At 40.8% G+C, this 15,232-nt stretch overlaps 1 protein-coding gene across 4 annotated transcripts in view; it reads left to right on the top strand.

The window, feature by feature from the left end:
* The window catches only part of LOC119649052 (inactive dipeptidyl peptidase 10), a 589,248-nt gene that overhangs the window by 508,558 nt on the left and 65,458 nt on the right, over nucleotides 1–15,232 (top strand). For all 4 annotated transcript variants that reach the window (XM_038051060.1, XM_038051052.1, XM_038051043.1 and 1 more), the window contains one exon: nucleotides 8,251–8,365. In XM_038051060.1, the coding sequence (XP_037906988.1) occupies nucleotides 8,251–8,365 (115 nt within the window). The remainder of the gene's footprint in view (nucleotides 1–8,250; nucleotides 8,366–15,232) is intronic.

Below are 15,232 nucleotides of genomic sequence, written 5' to 3' on the forward strand. Positions count from 1 at the left end.
TGTTGCATTGCACTGGTGGCGTGACACGTTTTGATCACGTCTGAAATGAGAATATCCGCGATCGATATGGGTTTGCACCGATCGAGGAAAAACTGCAAGAGAGGCGTTTTCGATGGTGTGGTCACGTAATTCACGCTAACGAGAATTCAACAACCAGTATTGGTCAGAACATCGAAATCAATGGTAAGCAACCAAAAAGCCGGCCAAAACAATGGTCGCATGATACACTGGATGGGGATTCGAAGGTCTCGCAATTACATCCTGATCAGGCATTTGATAAAATAAAATGACGAAACCGATCACGACGAGCCGACCCCGCTTGTAAACTGAAGGCTGAAGAAAAAGAAGATGTGAGGAGCGATGAGCCTGACAGTTCCGTGTCACATAGTTAAAAATTCTATTGGCATCTATTTTTTAGAAATTTAAATAAATCATTTGATGGAAAGCCCTGTATTGAAATAGTCAACCTCATACGCTTCACATACTATTAGTAAATTTTTTGAGCAGATACCGGAATAGGACATCTCTCGAAGATTAGATTTCACATAAGTGCTTTATACAAAATCTTAAAAAGTGCTGCAGATAAGTAGATTCTTCATAAAGGCGACTTTAATATTTCACGCGAATGTCAATTATTCCGGGTAATTATGACGTCAGCATCCGATTTGCATGGCTTTGGAAGCGGTAAATTCGCGCAAAATTGCTAAGTTTGAACTGCTATAACTTTGGTGTTAATTGCCATTTTGCATGTATATACGAAATATTGTCCTCTATGCTGATACAAAATTCGGAAGTCCTAGGATGAGTTTAAGGGGGTTTTTTCAGTAAATTTCCAAAAAATAGTAATATACTATTAGTAAGTTTATTTGAGCAGATATCGGAATGGGACATATTTTGAGGCCTAGATTTCATCTAGGCGCACCACTCCGATTTTTTCCGGATTTTTAGGTTGGGTAGTTTCCGAAAATGAGTCCTGTCTCACTTCAAGTGCGTACCTTTTGACTCATTACTCACGCACTTTGCAATTTATGCCAAAACTAATATCAGTTTCGGAAAGTACAAATCGAGACCTTTCATTTGATACCGTACACAACTATATCCGGTAAAAAAAAATTTGAATCCCCCCTTTGCATGTACGAGGAGCCCCCCTTTAAACTCCACCTAAATTTATGCCACTCACTGTATGCGGGGGATTTCAGAGTTCCCATCTGTCGACCAAATTTCGCTCGGATCGGTTTAGCCGTTTTGGAGAAAAATGCGTGTGACAGACAGACAGACATTGAATCGATTTTAATAAGGTTTTGTTTTACACAAAACCTTAAAAATGAACACTTTTGTCCATCACCTTTACTAAACCGGCAAGTAATCGCACAATACTTTCCTCGAAGTAAAGAAGTCGAACGATGATGTGAGCTGATCACACGATTCATTTCTTCACCGCATACACACCATAGCCTGATCAACTCGAATCAGCCCACCGGTAATCAAAAATATAAGGAACTCATAAAGACAAAAATTTGGACGCTCTCACCGTGAGCTTTAGGGTTGTTCACATCAACATTTACATTCGTGGCAATGAAATTGCTTGAGCTAAAGATTATGTTATATTTCTGCCGAATGTTGAGGAATTCTTCATAGATTATTGTATAATCATTGCTAAATATTATATATGACACTGTCCAATTTTATAGTTCGCATTCAAAATCAACTTTTTATAAGTTAACTATCGTTTAGCTGGCCATTCGTTCCATCCAGTCTTCGAATTTCTACTAAATTACAAAATGACGGCACCATAACCGACAGATCCTGATGTAGCGTATGCCCACTTCTACGCGTTGTCATCCCAGGTCCGGCTGGAAATTGGTCGTTTCTTTCACGGCCCCATTCTCAAAATCTACCAAACCAAAAAATCTGAAAAAAATCACAAAGTTTTTAGTAATTGACTGTAAAACTCCGCTTCAGTTAGCAGAAGAATCATGAAATTGCAGTGATTACAAAGCATATAAAGCATGATACTACCAAGTTTTGCGGAGATCGCATTATTACTAACGAAGTTATAGTAGATCAAAACTGTCGCTTCAATGCAAATTCTAAGGCTTTGAATGTCACTATCACGCTAAAGCGAATATTCTGACATAATATATGCATGTACATTACGTGCTAGGTACAAGTGGAGCAAATTTCCACTTAAATATTTGTACGAATATTTAAGAAATACACAAAACCTTTCGTACCTGGAGCATCCAGCTCTGATCCCGGCCTGTGAAGTGTTAGCCAGTTTCGTCCGACGGCCTCTGGTCCTCGGATTTGAAACCTAACAAAGTCTACAAAAACCGGCGGCACCAAACCAGGAAAAATTATACTTTTATATAATTTCCGCAGATTGGCGCTCCCGCTTTTCCTACTCATGATGATAACGAATTCGAACGCGTCGTATTTAAAGAGCTATCGTTGTTAATGCCACTTAACCGGGGAATTATCCTCTAAGCTCAGTGTTAAATTTGAGTGGGAAACACTCTGTCATTCTGGATGGGCAAAATGCTAGAAAGCAGGCAAATAGAGGTACCGACAGGTACAAATTCTATTATCATGAATACCACTCAAGGCTGTCCACAGGGTGGGGTATTATCGCCGCTGATGTGGAGTATGGTAGTGGATGAACTCCTGGACGTGTTAACAAATACTGGAATACAGGTCCAGGGTTACGCGGACGACATTGTTTTAATATGCAGGGGCAAATATGAAGATACCCTACGTGATAGAATCCAAACTGGACTAAGGATTACTAGCGCCTGGTGTAGAAAGGAGGGATTGCGGATCAACCCAGCCACCTTAGTACCATTCACTAGGAGGCGTAAGCTTGATCACCTGAGAGCCATAACATTACATGATATGGAGGTGAGGACATACCCAACGGCATCCCTAGAGGTCCTTCTGGGATTAACCCCTCTCCATCTGCACATAGAGATGCAAGCAAGGAGATCAATATTCAGGATGGCCGGTAGTATGAGTGAGGCGGGGAGCCGCCTAAATCGAAGGAAAATCGATATTCTTTCTAGGCGGCACCCCGAATCACTGTTACCAAGGGATAACATGACAACGAGGCTTCACTTCGATAAGAAGTTTGAAAGACGTTGGAGTAAGAAGGAAAACTGGGAGAGCGTGGCTGCGACATACGGCCTAAACCAACAACTGATTACTTGGTACACTGATGCATCCCTCACAGCAGAGGCAGCGGGTGCCGGTGTCATTGGTCCAAGGAAAATGTACTTTGAGCCAAAGGGCAGGTACACTAGCATATTCCAGGCGGAAATATACACCATAGGCAAATGTGCCTCCTTTAATCTGCAAAGGAACTACAGGGGGCAGAACATAGCTATTCTCACCGATAGCCAAGCAGTGATCAAGGCATTTAGGTCCAACCAGGTGAACTCTAAACTGGTGTGGGAATGCCTTGAGAAACTGAATACACTCGGCTCGTCCAACCAGGTCTGGATACTTTGGGTTCCAGGTCATGCTGTGCTGGAAGGCAACGAGGCACCGGACAAACTAGCCAAGAAGGGAGCAGGGACACCTTTACACGGGCCGGAACCCTTCTGTGGAATCGTAAACGGTTTCATGGTTATGGCTCTAAGAAGTGAAGAGGAACGGTTGAGGGAACTATACTGGGGGGCCTACCAGGGATGGCGTAGTCCAGGGTGTTTATTAGACGATACGAACCCATGCGTGCAAAGGATCGCTTAAACCTCACCAAAAGAACCTCCGAATCATAGTGGGAATTCTCACTGGTCATTGTTGGCTGAACTATCACCTAGGGAAGCTAAGGACATCTACGGACACTGCCTGCAGGTTTTGTGAGGAGGAGGACGAAACCTCTATACACGTCTGGGGACAGTATCCGGCACTTGTGCAAAGTAAGTCGAGGCATCTTGGAGAACACTTACTACCAGATGCAAGGCTGAAAGATCTAGAAGTAGGGAACATACTAAAGTTCCTAACGGTTATAGGCCTGTTTGAGATACTATGATCAATAGGCACACTATAACCAGTAAAAGGGGCACAATAGTTCTTCAAGGACGCGGTGCGACTTTTCCTTAACAGAATAATAATAATAATCTAAGTGAAAAGCCCGAAAATTTCAGGTATGAAAGGTTTTGTAAATTTCTTTTATAAAAACAACACAAGAATTTGCTCTGAAGCGTAAACTTTGACCTATTATAATTTTGTTACTAACAGTGCGATTTCCACCAAACTTGGTAGGAGCATGCTCTATATAACTATATTATAGCAAAATTTCATGATTCTCGGACGGACTTAAGGGAGTTCTGCAGTCAGTTACTAAAAATTATAGTAATATTATTAACTTTATTTAGACAGATATCACTATGAAGGGTATTCCGGAACCTAGGCATCATAAGGTGACAGCTTCCTAATTATTTTAAGATTTTTAACTTGAGTAGGCTCTGTTAATGGCCCCGTGAAAGAATTTACCTATTTGAAATTATTTGTTACTTATAGGTACATTATTAAAGTTTACTTCCAAACGTAAAGAATATGGTAGTAATGGCTGTCGGTGCCAGAACAACAAAACAACCCCTGAAATCAGTAACCTAAAAGCACCTATAAGGCTACATGAAGGAAGTAAAACTATTTAGATATTATACAACGTTATAAACAAAAATTTTCAAATTCAAAATAAGAGCAGAACTGCTCAGTATTCCATGTTTCTTAATCATCATCATCATCAACGGCGCAACAACCGGTATCCGGTCTAGGCCTGCCCTAATAAGGAACTCAAAACATCCCAGTTTTGCGCCGAGGTCCACCAATTCGACATTCCCAAAAGCTGTCTGGCATCCTGGCCTACGCCATCGCTCCATCTTAGGCAGGGTCTGGCTCGTCTTCTTTTTCTACCATAGATATTGCTCTTATAGAGTTTCCGGGCTGGATCATCTTCATCCATACGGATTAAGTGACCCGCCCACCTTAACCTATTGAGCCGGATTTTATCCACAACCGGACGGTCATGGTATCGCTCATAGATTTCGTCATTGTGTAGACTACGGAATCGCCCATCCTCATGTAATTTGTCTTGCTAAGAACCCAAGTTTCCGAGGAATTCATGAGGACTGGCAAGATCATTGTCTTGTACAGTGAGAGCTTTGACCCTATGGTGAGACGTTTCGAGCGGAACAGTTTTTGTAAGCTGAAATAGGCTCTATTAGCTGACAACAACCGTGCACGGATTTCATCATCGTAGCTGTTATCGATTGTCTGTGAAAATGTTTCTTAATGGGAAATGAAAATTCTAAAATAAATAATATATATACCCAGAACGATTTAGAAAAACATGTTTGTGCAAAAATGGTTGAAATTTTTCTTGAGAACGCCATACATCAACAAGTAAAAAAAGTTTCACGGCTTTAGCTCCGTAAAGAATATTTTAACAAGAACATTGACGGTTAATATTGGAAGCTTTTGTAATTCAAATTATTTTTAACCCCTTAAATAATACAGGCATTATTTACTCAATTTAATCTGCATGGCTCTGATGGTGAAAAATACACGTGACCACTATTAAGCATAGTGGGGGGTCAATGATGGTATGGGGGCGTTTTTCCAGCGCAGCACTATGAAATATTTATTTTACAGACGGTGCTGAAGAGCTGAATAAGTTCTATTATTTATCAGTACGATGACTACACGCACATTTCCCAGATTGCTGAAATGTGGCTCATCTACCTAAATTTACAAAAGCAACTCCGCAGCCACCAGTTCTGAACATTATTGAGCACGTTTGGGAAGAATTGGCGCGAAAAAAGATGTAAAAATGTAGAGGTTTAAGGAAGCTGTTAAGCAGTAGTGGAATAATGTTTCGCTAAAATTCGCTGTAAATCTCGTGCACTCAATACCACGATACTTAAAAGCGGTGATACAAACAAACAAAAATAAAACGCTTCAAAATATTGAAATTCCGATTTCGAAGCATTTGTCCAAATATTTATTTGACTTAAACTTTAATTGTATTGTATTATTACGTTTCTTACAGGCACATTTAATAAAATAATATTATGTTATATACTTCTTTTGAAAGATCTGTTCATCTAAATGATGCATATATAAATTTTGAAAAGAGATCTGTTCATCATCTAAGAGATGCATATATAAATTTCGAAAAAAAAGTAATAAAATAGTACAAAAAAACAAGTTTAAAACATAAATCACTCTTTGTCCGATTATGCGTTTGAACCACTATATGCTCAGAATAGGCACTCTCCAAGGTAAGTCCATCCCATAATGAATATGGCATTTATGGACGCATCAGACATGAGATTTTTGGCGCTGACGTGCTCCAACTGCAGCGATTAGCACCACATCCACCAATAGGAATCCTTCAATATATTCGAATTCGGAAGATCCGGTAAGATGGAATAATCCAGTACAACGGACCACTATGATCTGGGTGCACAGAGACTTTACCTCTTCCCCTCCTCATACACACACCTCCTCCGCTCTTTAGTGTTCGCGGAAAATCTATGCCTACACCCGCACTCTTTGGGAGCACTACATTCCTTACAATCATCACCGTTTTGACTTTTTTGCCACCAAATACATTTGCGCCAGACCCATGATAACATTCTTGGGAAGGTTGTGAAGAAGAAGAAGAATTTCTGAGGGCTTTGTTATGGATGCCTTCAATGTTCGTTTGCTCCCAACTGATTCGTTAGAGCGAGTTCGGGGTGGTGTTTTTTATTCGAGATAGTGATTCGAGTCTATATTGGGCTTTCTATATGTTCTGACATTCATCTAGGGTGAGAGAAGGCGGCTTTCGATTAAAACGTGGAGGATTTAGTTGAAAGTGGTTCCGTCTGGAGAGACATGTTTGTGGATCTATTTCAACACAAACCAAGTACTTCCCACGACCATTTCGGGTGACACTGCTGGTTGAATTGTCATTAGTAATTTTTTACACTTTTTACGGCGCTGTGATTCAGGGAGCAGCACGTTAGCCTCTTTATCGCGCTTCTCTAGGTTCGAATCCTAGTCATCATGGATGTCTGTGTTTGTCTTGTGTTTGTCTCGTTGCTGTTAACGTATCACATGCACAGCATTAGGTGGAATCAGAAATAGTGTGGGTGCCCTATACATCACTAAGGAGTGAAAAAGAAACTACTACTACTACTACTACTTGCAAGCAACATTTAAGTGGATTAAAAATGTCGGGGAACTAGGAAAAAATCATCCATTTTGACTCCCCCCACACAGTGTCTAATGCTTATTACATAAGTGATAACATCAACCTTATAGCATTACTTGACCACTTCTTCATTCATAAAATCGCATCTGCTTGAGTTTTGAATTAAGGACTTCAATAGAGCAGGTAACGTTTACTGATTGCTTTCGACTTCAGAAAAAAATCGTGCGTCACAGTGAAAATAAACATCAATAAAGCAAACAAACTTCAAAAGAGATGCAACCTTCCCACATATCTTCCTTCCAATGTGCCAAACCATTTTTCTGCTTATGTACATAGTTTGACGTTTGAAGACGTTATGACGATAAATACGTCTGTTCTGCTGGAGCTGGAGAAAAGTTTAGAAAGGCCAACTCATGTCGCAAAGAAGAAAAAATATGATTTGATTAATGCTCAAATGTTTGTAATGTCAAAAACTTCGGAAATAATTTTTGATTCAAATTTATTTTCTTGTGATGTTCCAAATTTTGGTTGATAAAGACGGCACGAGTTAAAGAAATTTTAAACAAACAGTACTCCCTGAAGGGAAAACGTCATTGAATAAACGACATCGGCAACTAACTCATGCCTGCACATATCACTCGTCGAATGTTCTCTGAAAAATCATCCCCAACTTCATCACTTTAGACCACCATTATGGTAAATTGTACTTCTATAATGACCTTTAAATTTCAAAATGAAAGGGAAGGAGCCACGTTAGACGTAAGCTCTGTCGAACAGAAAATAGATGCTTTGAAAGAAAACCCTTTCACTTTCCTTTTGGACTTGATTGAGCACAAGTGTAACTAGAGAAAGTGATGGTTGAAGAAATGTTTCTAAACCAGCAGTAAAAAGTCAAAAGGATTTTTTTTGATTATGCGGGGAATCTCGTGAGTTAAAAGCTACCATGAAAATTATTATTTCCACACTGAAAGTCATTCAATTATTTTAGAAATCATTCATGCAGTGATAACGAAAAGAAAAGAAAATAAATAGACTTTTTTTTGTCTTTGCAGGAACTTGTAGCCATATCCCCAGAACGACGAAATTGGCGGGGAATTTTTATTGCACTTCTAGTTATAGCAGCTGTTTTTAGTCTAATTATATTCTCCATATTCCTATTATCGCCCGGTAAGTATAAAACCTGATTGTATTTTATATGAACTGACACTTTTTTTAACCAAAAAGAAAGAGCTATTAACATTTAAATTTGGAAACCATCAAATGACCATCCCGTTCGCAAAGCTAGACTTCACCTAGGCAACATTGACAAATAACTAAATAACATTTAAGCCCGCCCACATCTAAGTAAAGCTTCACTAAAGTAAACTATTTTTTGTTTAGGGATGAATGGTCCTGATTTGAGGAGCAACTCACTCCTTCGGTTTAGTGCAGGGACCACTCTTTTCTTGGGCATGTCACCGAAGTTCCCACCCTCATTTTGCAAAAATACCCATGTCTTCTGTTCAAAATTTTATAATAGAAGATAAAACTAAAGCCCACATCAAAACGCTGAATTAAATAAGGTTCAAAATTAAAAGGCTGACCCACGCGAAAAACTCCTTGTGGAGCGGCATTTGGAATTGTTAGCCTTCCTTAGTATCCCATTACTAGCGAAATTGCAAAGGCCGCTTTTCAGAGTTCTGTTGTAAGTCAAAGGAGAAGAAAGTCCTCAAAAGAAAAAGCTTGTTAATCCATAAAAATTCACTATTAATCCTATTTTACATACAATAATTTTTCAACTAGAAATTCAGATACAAATTTTTTTCACTGAGGGCCCATTTCGCTTTTTGCGCTTTTAGAGAAGGAGAAGAGGAATTTCCTTAATCAGAAAGAAGAAATGGAAATGAATCGGAATACCGGAAGTTTGGCGGTTAGGGTGTGTTCGTCTTATGTGAGGAATTCTCTACGCATTCCATTCTTTTATAGCCAAGAACGCGAATTATTTCTTCTTATATGTACACATATATTAAAGACATAAATATTGCGGTCTTCCTAAACAAACAGACGTTGCCTATTACCGTATACTGATGCATACGCATGCTCTAACGCATTTCAACAAATTTCCACTTTACCCTGTGCTCCAAAGCTGGTGCTAATGTACACGTATGTTCATTTTATTATACACTATCGCAAACTTAATTAGCACATACATATTCACATATGTCTGCCTCCAGTAATGGTAACTAGAAAAACTAGTGATCGCCCTTGCTGTCCTTGCCAAAGAGCGTAAAGCTATCTACCGCCTTAAGGGCGAAAACTTAAGAGAGGTGAACAACGTCAGTCGCAACTCTCTTGGCAAAATGAACCAAGGGGCAGATGGACTGCGCGGCTCATCGACAATTTAGACTCATGGCTGAACCGAGCGCACGGTGAGATTGATTACTTTCTTACTCAACTTCTACGCACAGTTTAGTTGGTAGTCCGACAGCGTACTGTTGCGGGAGTCCAACAATCTGTGCGTACACACATTCACCCAACGTACTCAAAAAAAACTGGAGATGACGTCAAACACATCTTAGGAGGAAATACATTCACGTCAAATACAAAACTTTAAATTCTTATAAAATAACTTGGTTAGCAATAATTAGATTGCGCTTCCAGAATTATGTCCTACATTATCGGCTACACTTTCACCAAATTTTGTACTTCTAGGCTGAACTTGAGGTGGGTTTTTGGGTAAATTTCTAAAGTAGAATTATATACCATTATTACTATTATTTATACGTGCAGATACCGGAACGGTAGGATAAGTTTTCATGTAGTTGTGATTTTTCCAGGATTTTTCAGTTGGTGGGAACAAGACCTGTTCCACTCTTCGAAGCACACATTTTGAGTCCTTACTCCCCTGTGTTTCATCCGATATTAAAAATGAAATCAGTTCCGAGAAGCACTAATTTACATCTCCTTTCGGAAATATGATGCCATTCGTTGCATGTAAAGGGACTCACAGACGATATTTTCGCATTACATTTCGTGACAATCGGTTCAGACGTTTCCAAGTAAATCAGGTGTGGTAGACAGGCAGACAGATAGACATTAAATCGATTTTAATGAGGTTTTGTTTCACAAAAAAACCTTAAAAATACGAAATGACGTTATTAACGACTTCATATAATCAAGTATTCTAGTGAATTCCATACCTCTGGAAACGTGTAGGTGAATCAGTGAACGTAATAAACTGACAGCTCGGTTGCCCTTGGAAATAAGAGTTGGCAAGACGCGAGGAAACTCACACCGCACACAAAATATGCCGTGAAAAAAGGAATTTGGTGAAGGAAACAAAAGGTACCTCAAATGACAAAAATTTGGCTGCCATATATCGCATCGACCTTTCGATGGTCCTATAAAGAACAACGTTAATTGTAGCCTTATCGTTCACGATGAAAAGAAGCTGAAATGGGAGGATTCTCATTTGTGCAATATCCAGTAAAATTCCACTTCTATTTAACAAGTGGTCAAAACATGAGCAATCCCTTAATCAATTTCTTGAAGCCTTTCGACGGCGTAAACAAGGATATCGGAATAAGTGAAATATCCGGGAGTCAAACATTTAAATGTAAAAAGGAAAGCAGCTTTAGCACCGGTATATGGGGGGATAGGCCTTAGGCCTTATGCATTAATGGGGATATATGTATGTTTCTATAATTAGGCCGATTGTTTTCACTGTAAACTAGCTTCACAGTAAAAAACCGTGTGTCTGGGTACTAGCAGTGCCCTGAACACGTCATCTAGCGCGGCTCTAAATGTATTACGAAATGTATAACTTTTTGAGGACTCCTAAGCTATGTATCTCCCCCCATCTCAAACATACGCCCATACATCAGAGCAAGATGTGACGGTTTAAAATATCACGTACTTCATCGAGTCAGTCGAAACCAAATGGGTCAGGGTTGCATTCTGTCACCGTTCATTACTCTTCTTCTGATCTGTGATATCCTTCATGCTACCTGGAAGCGGTCAAGCCAAATGGTTCTGAATTTAGAGAAGGAGACAAGTACGGTCTCTTCAACTCTGCCACTAGAACCAAGGCTCCAGTCTGGAAGTCGTCAGCATTGAGACTCAAAAGTTTGAAGCTTTCATGAGCTCATATCTGGTCTTCAAGGTACTTTGGCCTCAGACATTAATGAATGAAGAACTAGTCTAGTCAGATACCCGCTTACGTGTTGATAAGAAAGAGGAAGTCCAATGAATAGGTGCCATATTGATAACGAGCGAAAACTCCATTGCGATTGTGCCATCCAACGGAACTCACCATCCTAAAGTAGTTGACGGGCAGGCCTTGCTACAAATGCTTGACGTAGAACAGTAAAGGCAGAGCAGAAAGTGATGGAGGGAGCAAAAGCATATTGCCAGTCATCATCATCAACGGAGCAACAACCGGTATCCGGTCTAGGCCTGTCTTAATAAGGAACTCCAGACATCCCGGTTTTGCGCCGAGGTCCACCAATTCGATATCCCTAAAAGCTGTCTGGCGTCCTGACCTACGCCATCACTCCATCTCATAGATAGGACAAATTATCAACAGTCTCAAAGTTGTAGTTTCCTATTTTTATTCGTCCCGTTTGACCAGTGCAGTTTGATGTTGTTGGTTGGTTGGTTTTTGGTGCTAATGTTGCCACCATATATTTTGTCTTGCCTTCATCGATGTGCAGCCCACGATATCACGCCGCCTGCTCGATCTGGACAAAGGCAGTTTGTACGTCTACGTTCTTCCCATGATGTCGATATCGTCAGCATAGGCCAGTAGTTGGATCAGGATCGTACCCCTCGCATTTACCTCGGCATCACGGATCATTTTCTCGAGGACCAGGTTAAAGAGAATGCACGAAAGGACATCCGCTTGTCGTAAACCGTTGTTGATGCCGGATGGTCTTCAGAGTGATCCTGCTACTTTTATCTGGCCTCACATATTGGTCAGGGTCAGTCTAGTCAGTCTTATTAATTTCGTCGAGATACCGAATTGTCTCATGGCCGTGTACAGTTTTACCCTGGCTATGCTATCATAGGTGACTTTAAAGTCGATGAAGAGATGCTGCAACTGATGTTCATATTTCAACAGTTTTTCCATCGCTTGCCGCAGAGAAAAAAACCTTCTAATTGCTGTACTGTGTGATATCTCCCTTTTTATGTATGAGACAGATAATGCCTCGTTGCCAGTCGTCAGGCATTGATTCGCTGTCCCACACCTTGAGCACAAGTGGATGAACCACTTGGTGTAATTGGTCGCCTCCATATTTAACCAATTCGGCTGTAATTCCATCGGCTCCTGGCGATTTATGATTTCTAAGCCAATGAATTGCACGGACTGTTTCTGCTATATTTGGTGGTGGCAGTATTGGTCCATCGTCTTCAGTTAGCGGGACCTCCAACTTGCCGATGTTCTGGTTGTTCAGTAGTTCATCAAAGTACTCAACCCATCGCTCTAATATGCCCATTCTGTCGGAAGTCAGATTTCCCTCTTTGTTTCGGCAGAATGAACATCGAGTTTTGTAAGGCTTCATCCTGCTGAAGTGTTGGTAAAAGTTACACGCCTGGTGCGGTTGCTCACTGTACTTTTCGAGTTCACAGACCTGTTGGTTCTCCCAGGCTTCCTTTTTCCGTCCGCTCGCCGGAGTTCGTGATAAGTGTCCGCGCGTACCCGCATCCTTTGAGAATCCAACATTACTCGGAATGTTTTCTTCCGTTGCTAGCTTACATTTATCGTCATACCAACCGTTTCGACTCTTTTTGCGACTGGGGCCAAGTATGTTTGTGGCCGTATTTATGATAGCGTTCGTCAGGTGACTGTGAAGATCATTTGTTGATGCTTCATCTCCAGGATCTCTGTTGACTGCGGTTATTGCGGCAGTCATTGCCCTCTTATAGGTGTCGCGGAGGGCTGTGTTGTGGATGGCTTCAGTGTTAACTCTCACCTGATTGTCAGAGGGGTTTTTAATTGTGTTGTTATTCGGGCTTGGAGTACCATGCCAACGAGATAGTGATCCGAGTCTATATTGGCCCCCCTATATGTTCTGACATTCATCAAGGCTGAGAGGTGGCTGCGTTTGATCAACACATGGTCAATTTGGTTGAAAGTGGTCCCGCCTGAAGAGGCCCGTGTATGTTTGTGGACCGCTTTCCGCGCAAACCAGATACTTCCAACAACCATTGCGTCTGACACTGCTAATTGAATGATCCGCAGTCCGTTAGCATTTGTATTTTGGTGTAAACTATGGGAGCCAATGTATCGGCTGAACACGTGCTCCTTCCCTACATAGCTGTGAAAATCCCCAAGTATGATTTTGATATCATATCTGGCACCTGGGCACCTGGCATCTGGGTTTCGAGGGTTCGTTTTACTGCCTCTGCAGTCTCCTCTGTAGGGGCGTGAACGTTAATGAGGTTTATATTTCTAAATTTGCCTCGCAAGCGCAGAGTGCATAGCCGTTCGCTTATGTTTTCAAAGTCGATAACAGCAGGCTTCATTTTTTGGCTGACTAAGAAACCTACTCCGAGCACATGGTTTACTGGATGGCTACTATAATATATGGTGTAGCGGCTCTTTTCCAGGAAACCGGTCCCTGTCCAACACTTCTCCTGTAACGCTGTTATATCAACCCTATATTGGGACAGGGTATCGGCTAGCTGCTTATCAGCTTCATCTCTGTACAGGGAGCGCACGTTCCATGAGAAAATGCACAAATCGTTATTCCGTTGTCGTTGCCGGGTTCGTCATTGTATAATCCGTCCAGTCCGAGGCTCCTGTTGTGGCTTCGTAACAAGTTGTTTTCCGTGTAGGGTTGTCAGCCTTACCCAACCCCCAACCTGGAGGACCAGTTGGTACAATTTGATCCGTTTTTAGGCGCGGGAGACCCGCCTTCATCCTTCTCCGTCTTTAGCTTTTCGTTAAGAAAGAGCTCCCAGCGGTGACGACGTGGAGGTGGAGATAGGGTTTGGTAGTAGAGCTTTTGGTGTTGGTTCTGCAGGCGTTTCCCAGGTTTGATGCTCCACCGTGGGTACCAATCCATGTTTCGCCCTGGGACCTGTACTACCCTTTGCCAGAAGTCGACTGTAATTGCGTATAAGATTAGTTAACTCGCTATACCCCAAATAGGAGTTTTTGGCAACCAAATCGGTTAGAGTCCGTCCTCTTAGCTAACAACAGTCACTTCGAAATATACTATGATCATTGCATATATGGAAAAAATCACCAAACATCTTTCTCAATTCATCTGATATCGTTTCTGTAAAATGCTGATAATTTCAATACCTCATTCTTCATCGGAATTAATCAAATCGTTCCCAAGCTCTGTACACTCAAATATTTCTCTCTGTTCCGACAAATATTCCGATAATGGACAAAGGGTAGCGATGTTCATCCAAATCCGCTATTTCGCAGTTCAGTACAGCCATACTTGCGTTAGAAAGAAAGGAAAGCTTTAGTTTTTCGATTCTCTAAAGGAAGATAATAGTAACAGATTCTATTCAACCAGGACGAAGATGAATTCAAAAGGAGGAAGAAATGCTCTCCATACCATTCTATTCTCAGCGGGCAAAATATTAAACATTAACCATTAACAAGCTTAATTTTCTGTTAAAAATTGAATTTTAATTTCACCCAATTTTAATCACGACAAACTTAACGGTCTTTCTAGAGGCAGCTGCATAAGATGAAAATATGTTTGATATCAGGTACGGAGTCATTGAGGGCTGAGAGTCAATCGTGTTTATCCTAGATTACGAAAACATTGTGATCTACTCTCTGCGGAAGAAAACATGACATTTTCGATTAATCCAATGTTTAGTTTCCATCTTTAATCTTTCCAGTACCACACGTATCTCGTAAGCTCAAGATATCTCTTGAGTTAGCAAATGCATCAACATATGAACGTCATAGCGTAAGTTATAAAATAAATAAAAATGAACCGTCGTTGGAGCACTTCATTGAACAGAAGTTAATCGATATTTTATGTCTTCTTCATTCCTTTGTGGAGTATAAGGCATCCCCGCAGTATT

The sequence above is a fragment of the Hermetia illucens genome, chromosome 1 (genome assembly GCF_905115235.1).
Source record: "Hermetia illucens chromosome 1, iHerIll2.2.curated.20191125, whole genome shotgun sequence".
Taxonomy (NCBI): Eukaryota; Metazoa; Arthropoda; class Insecta; order Diptera; family Stratiomyidae; genus Hermetia; species Hermetia illucens.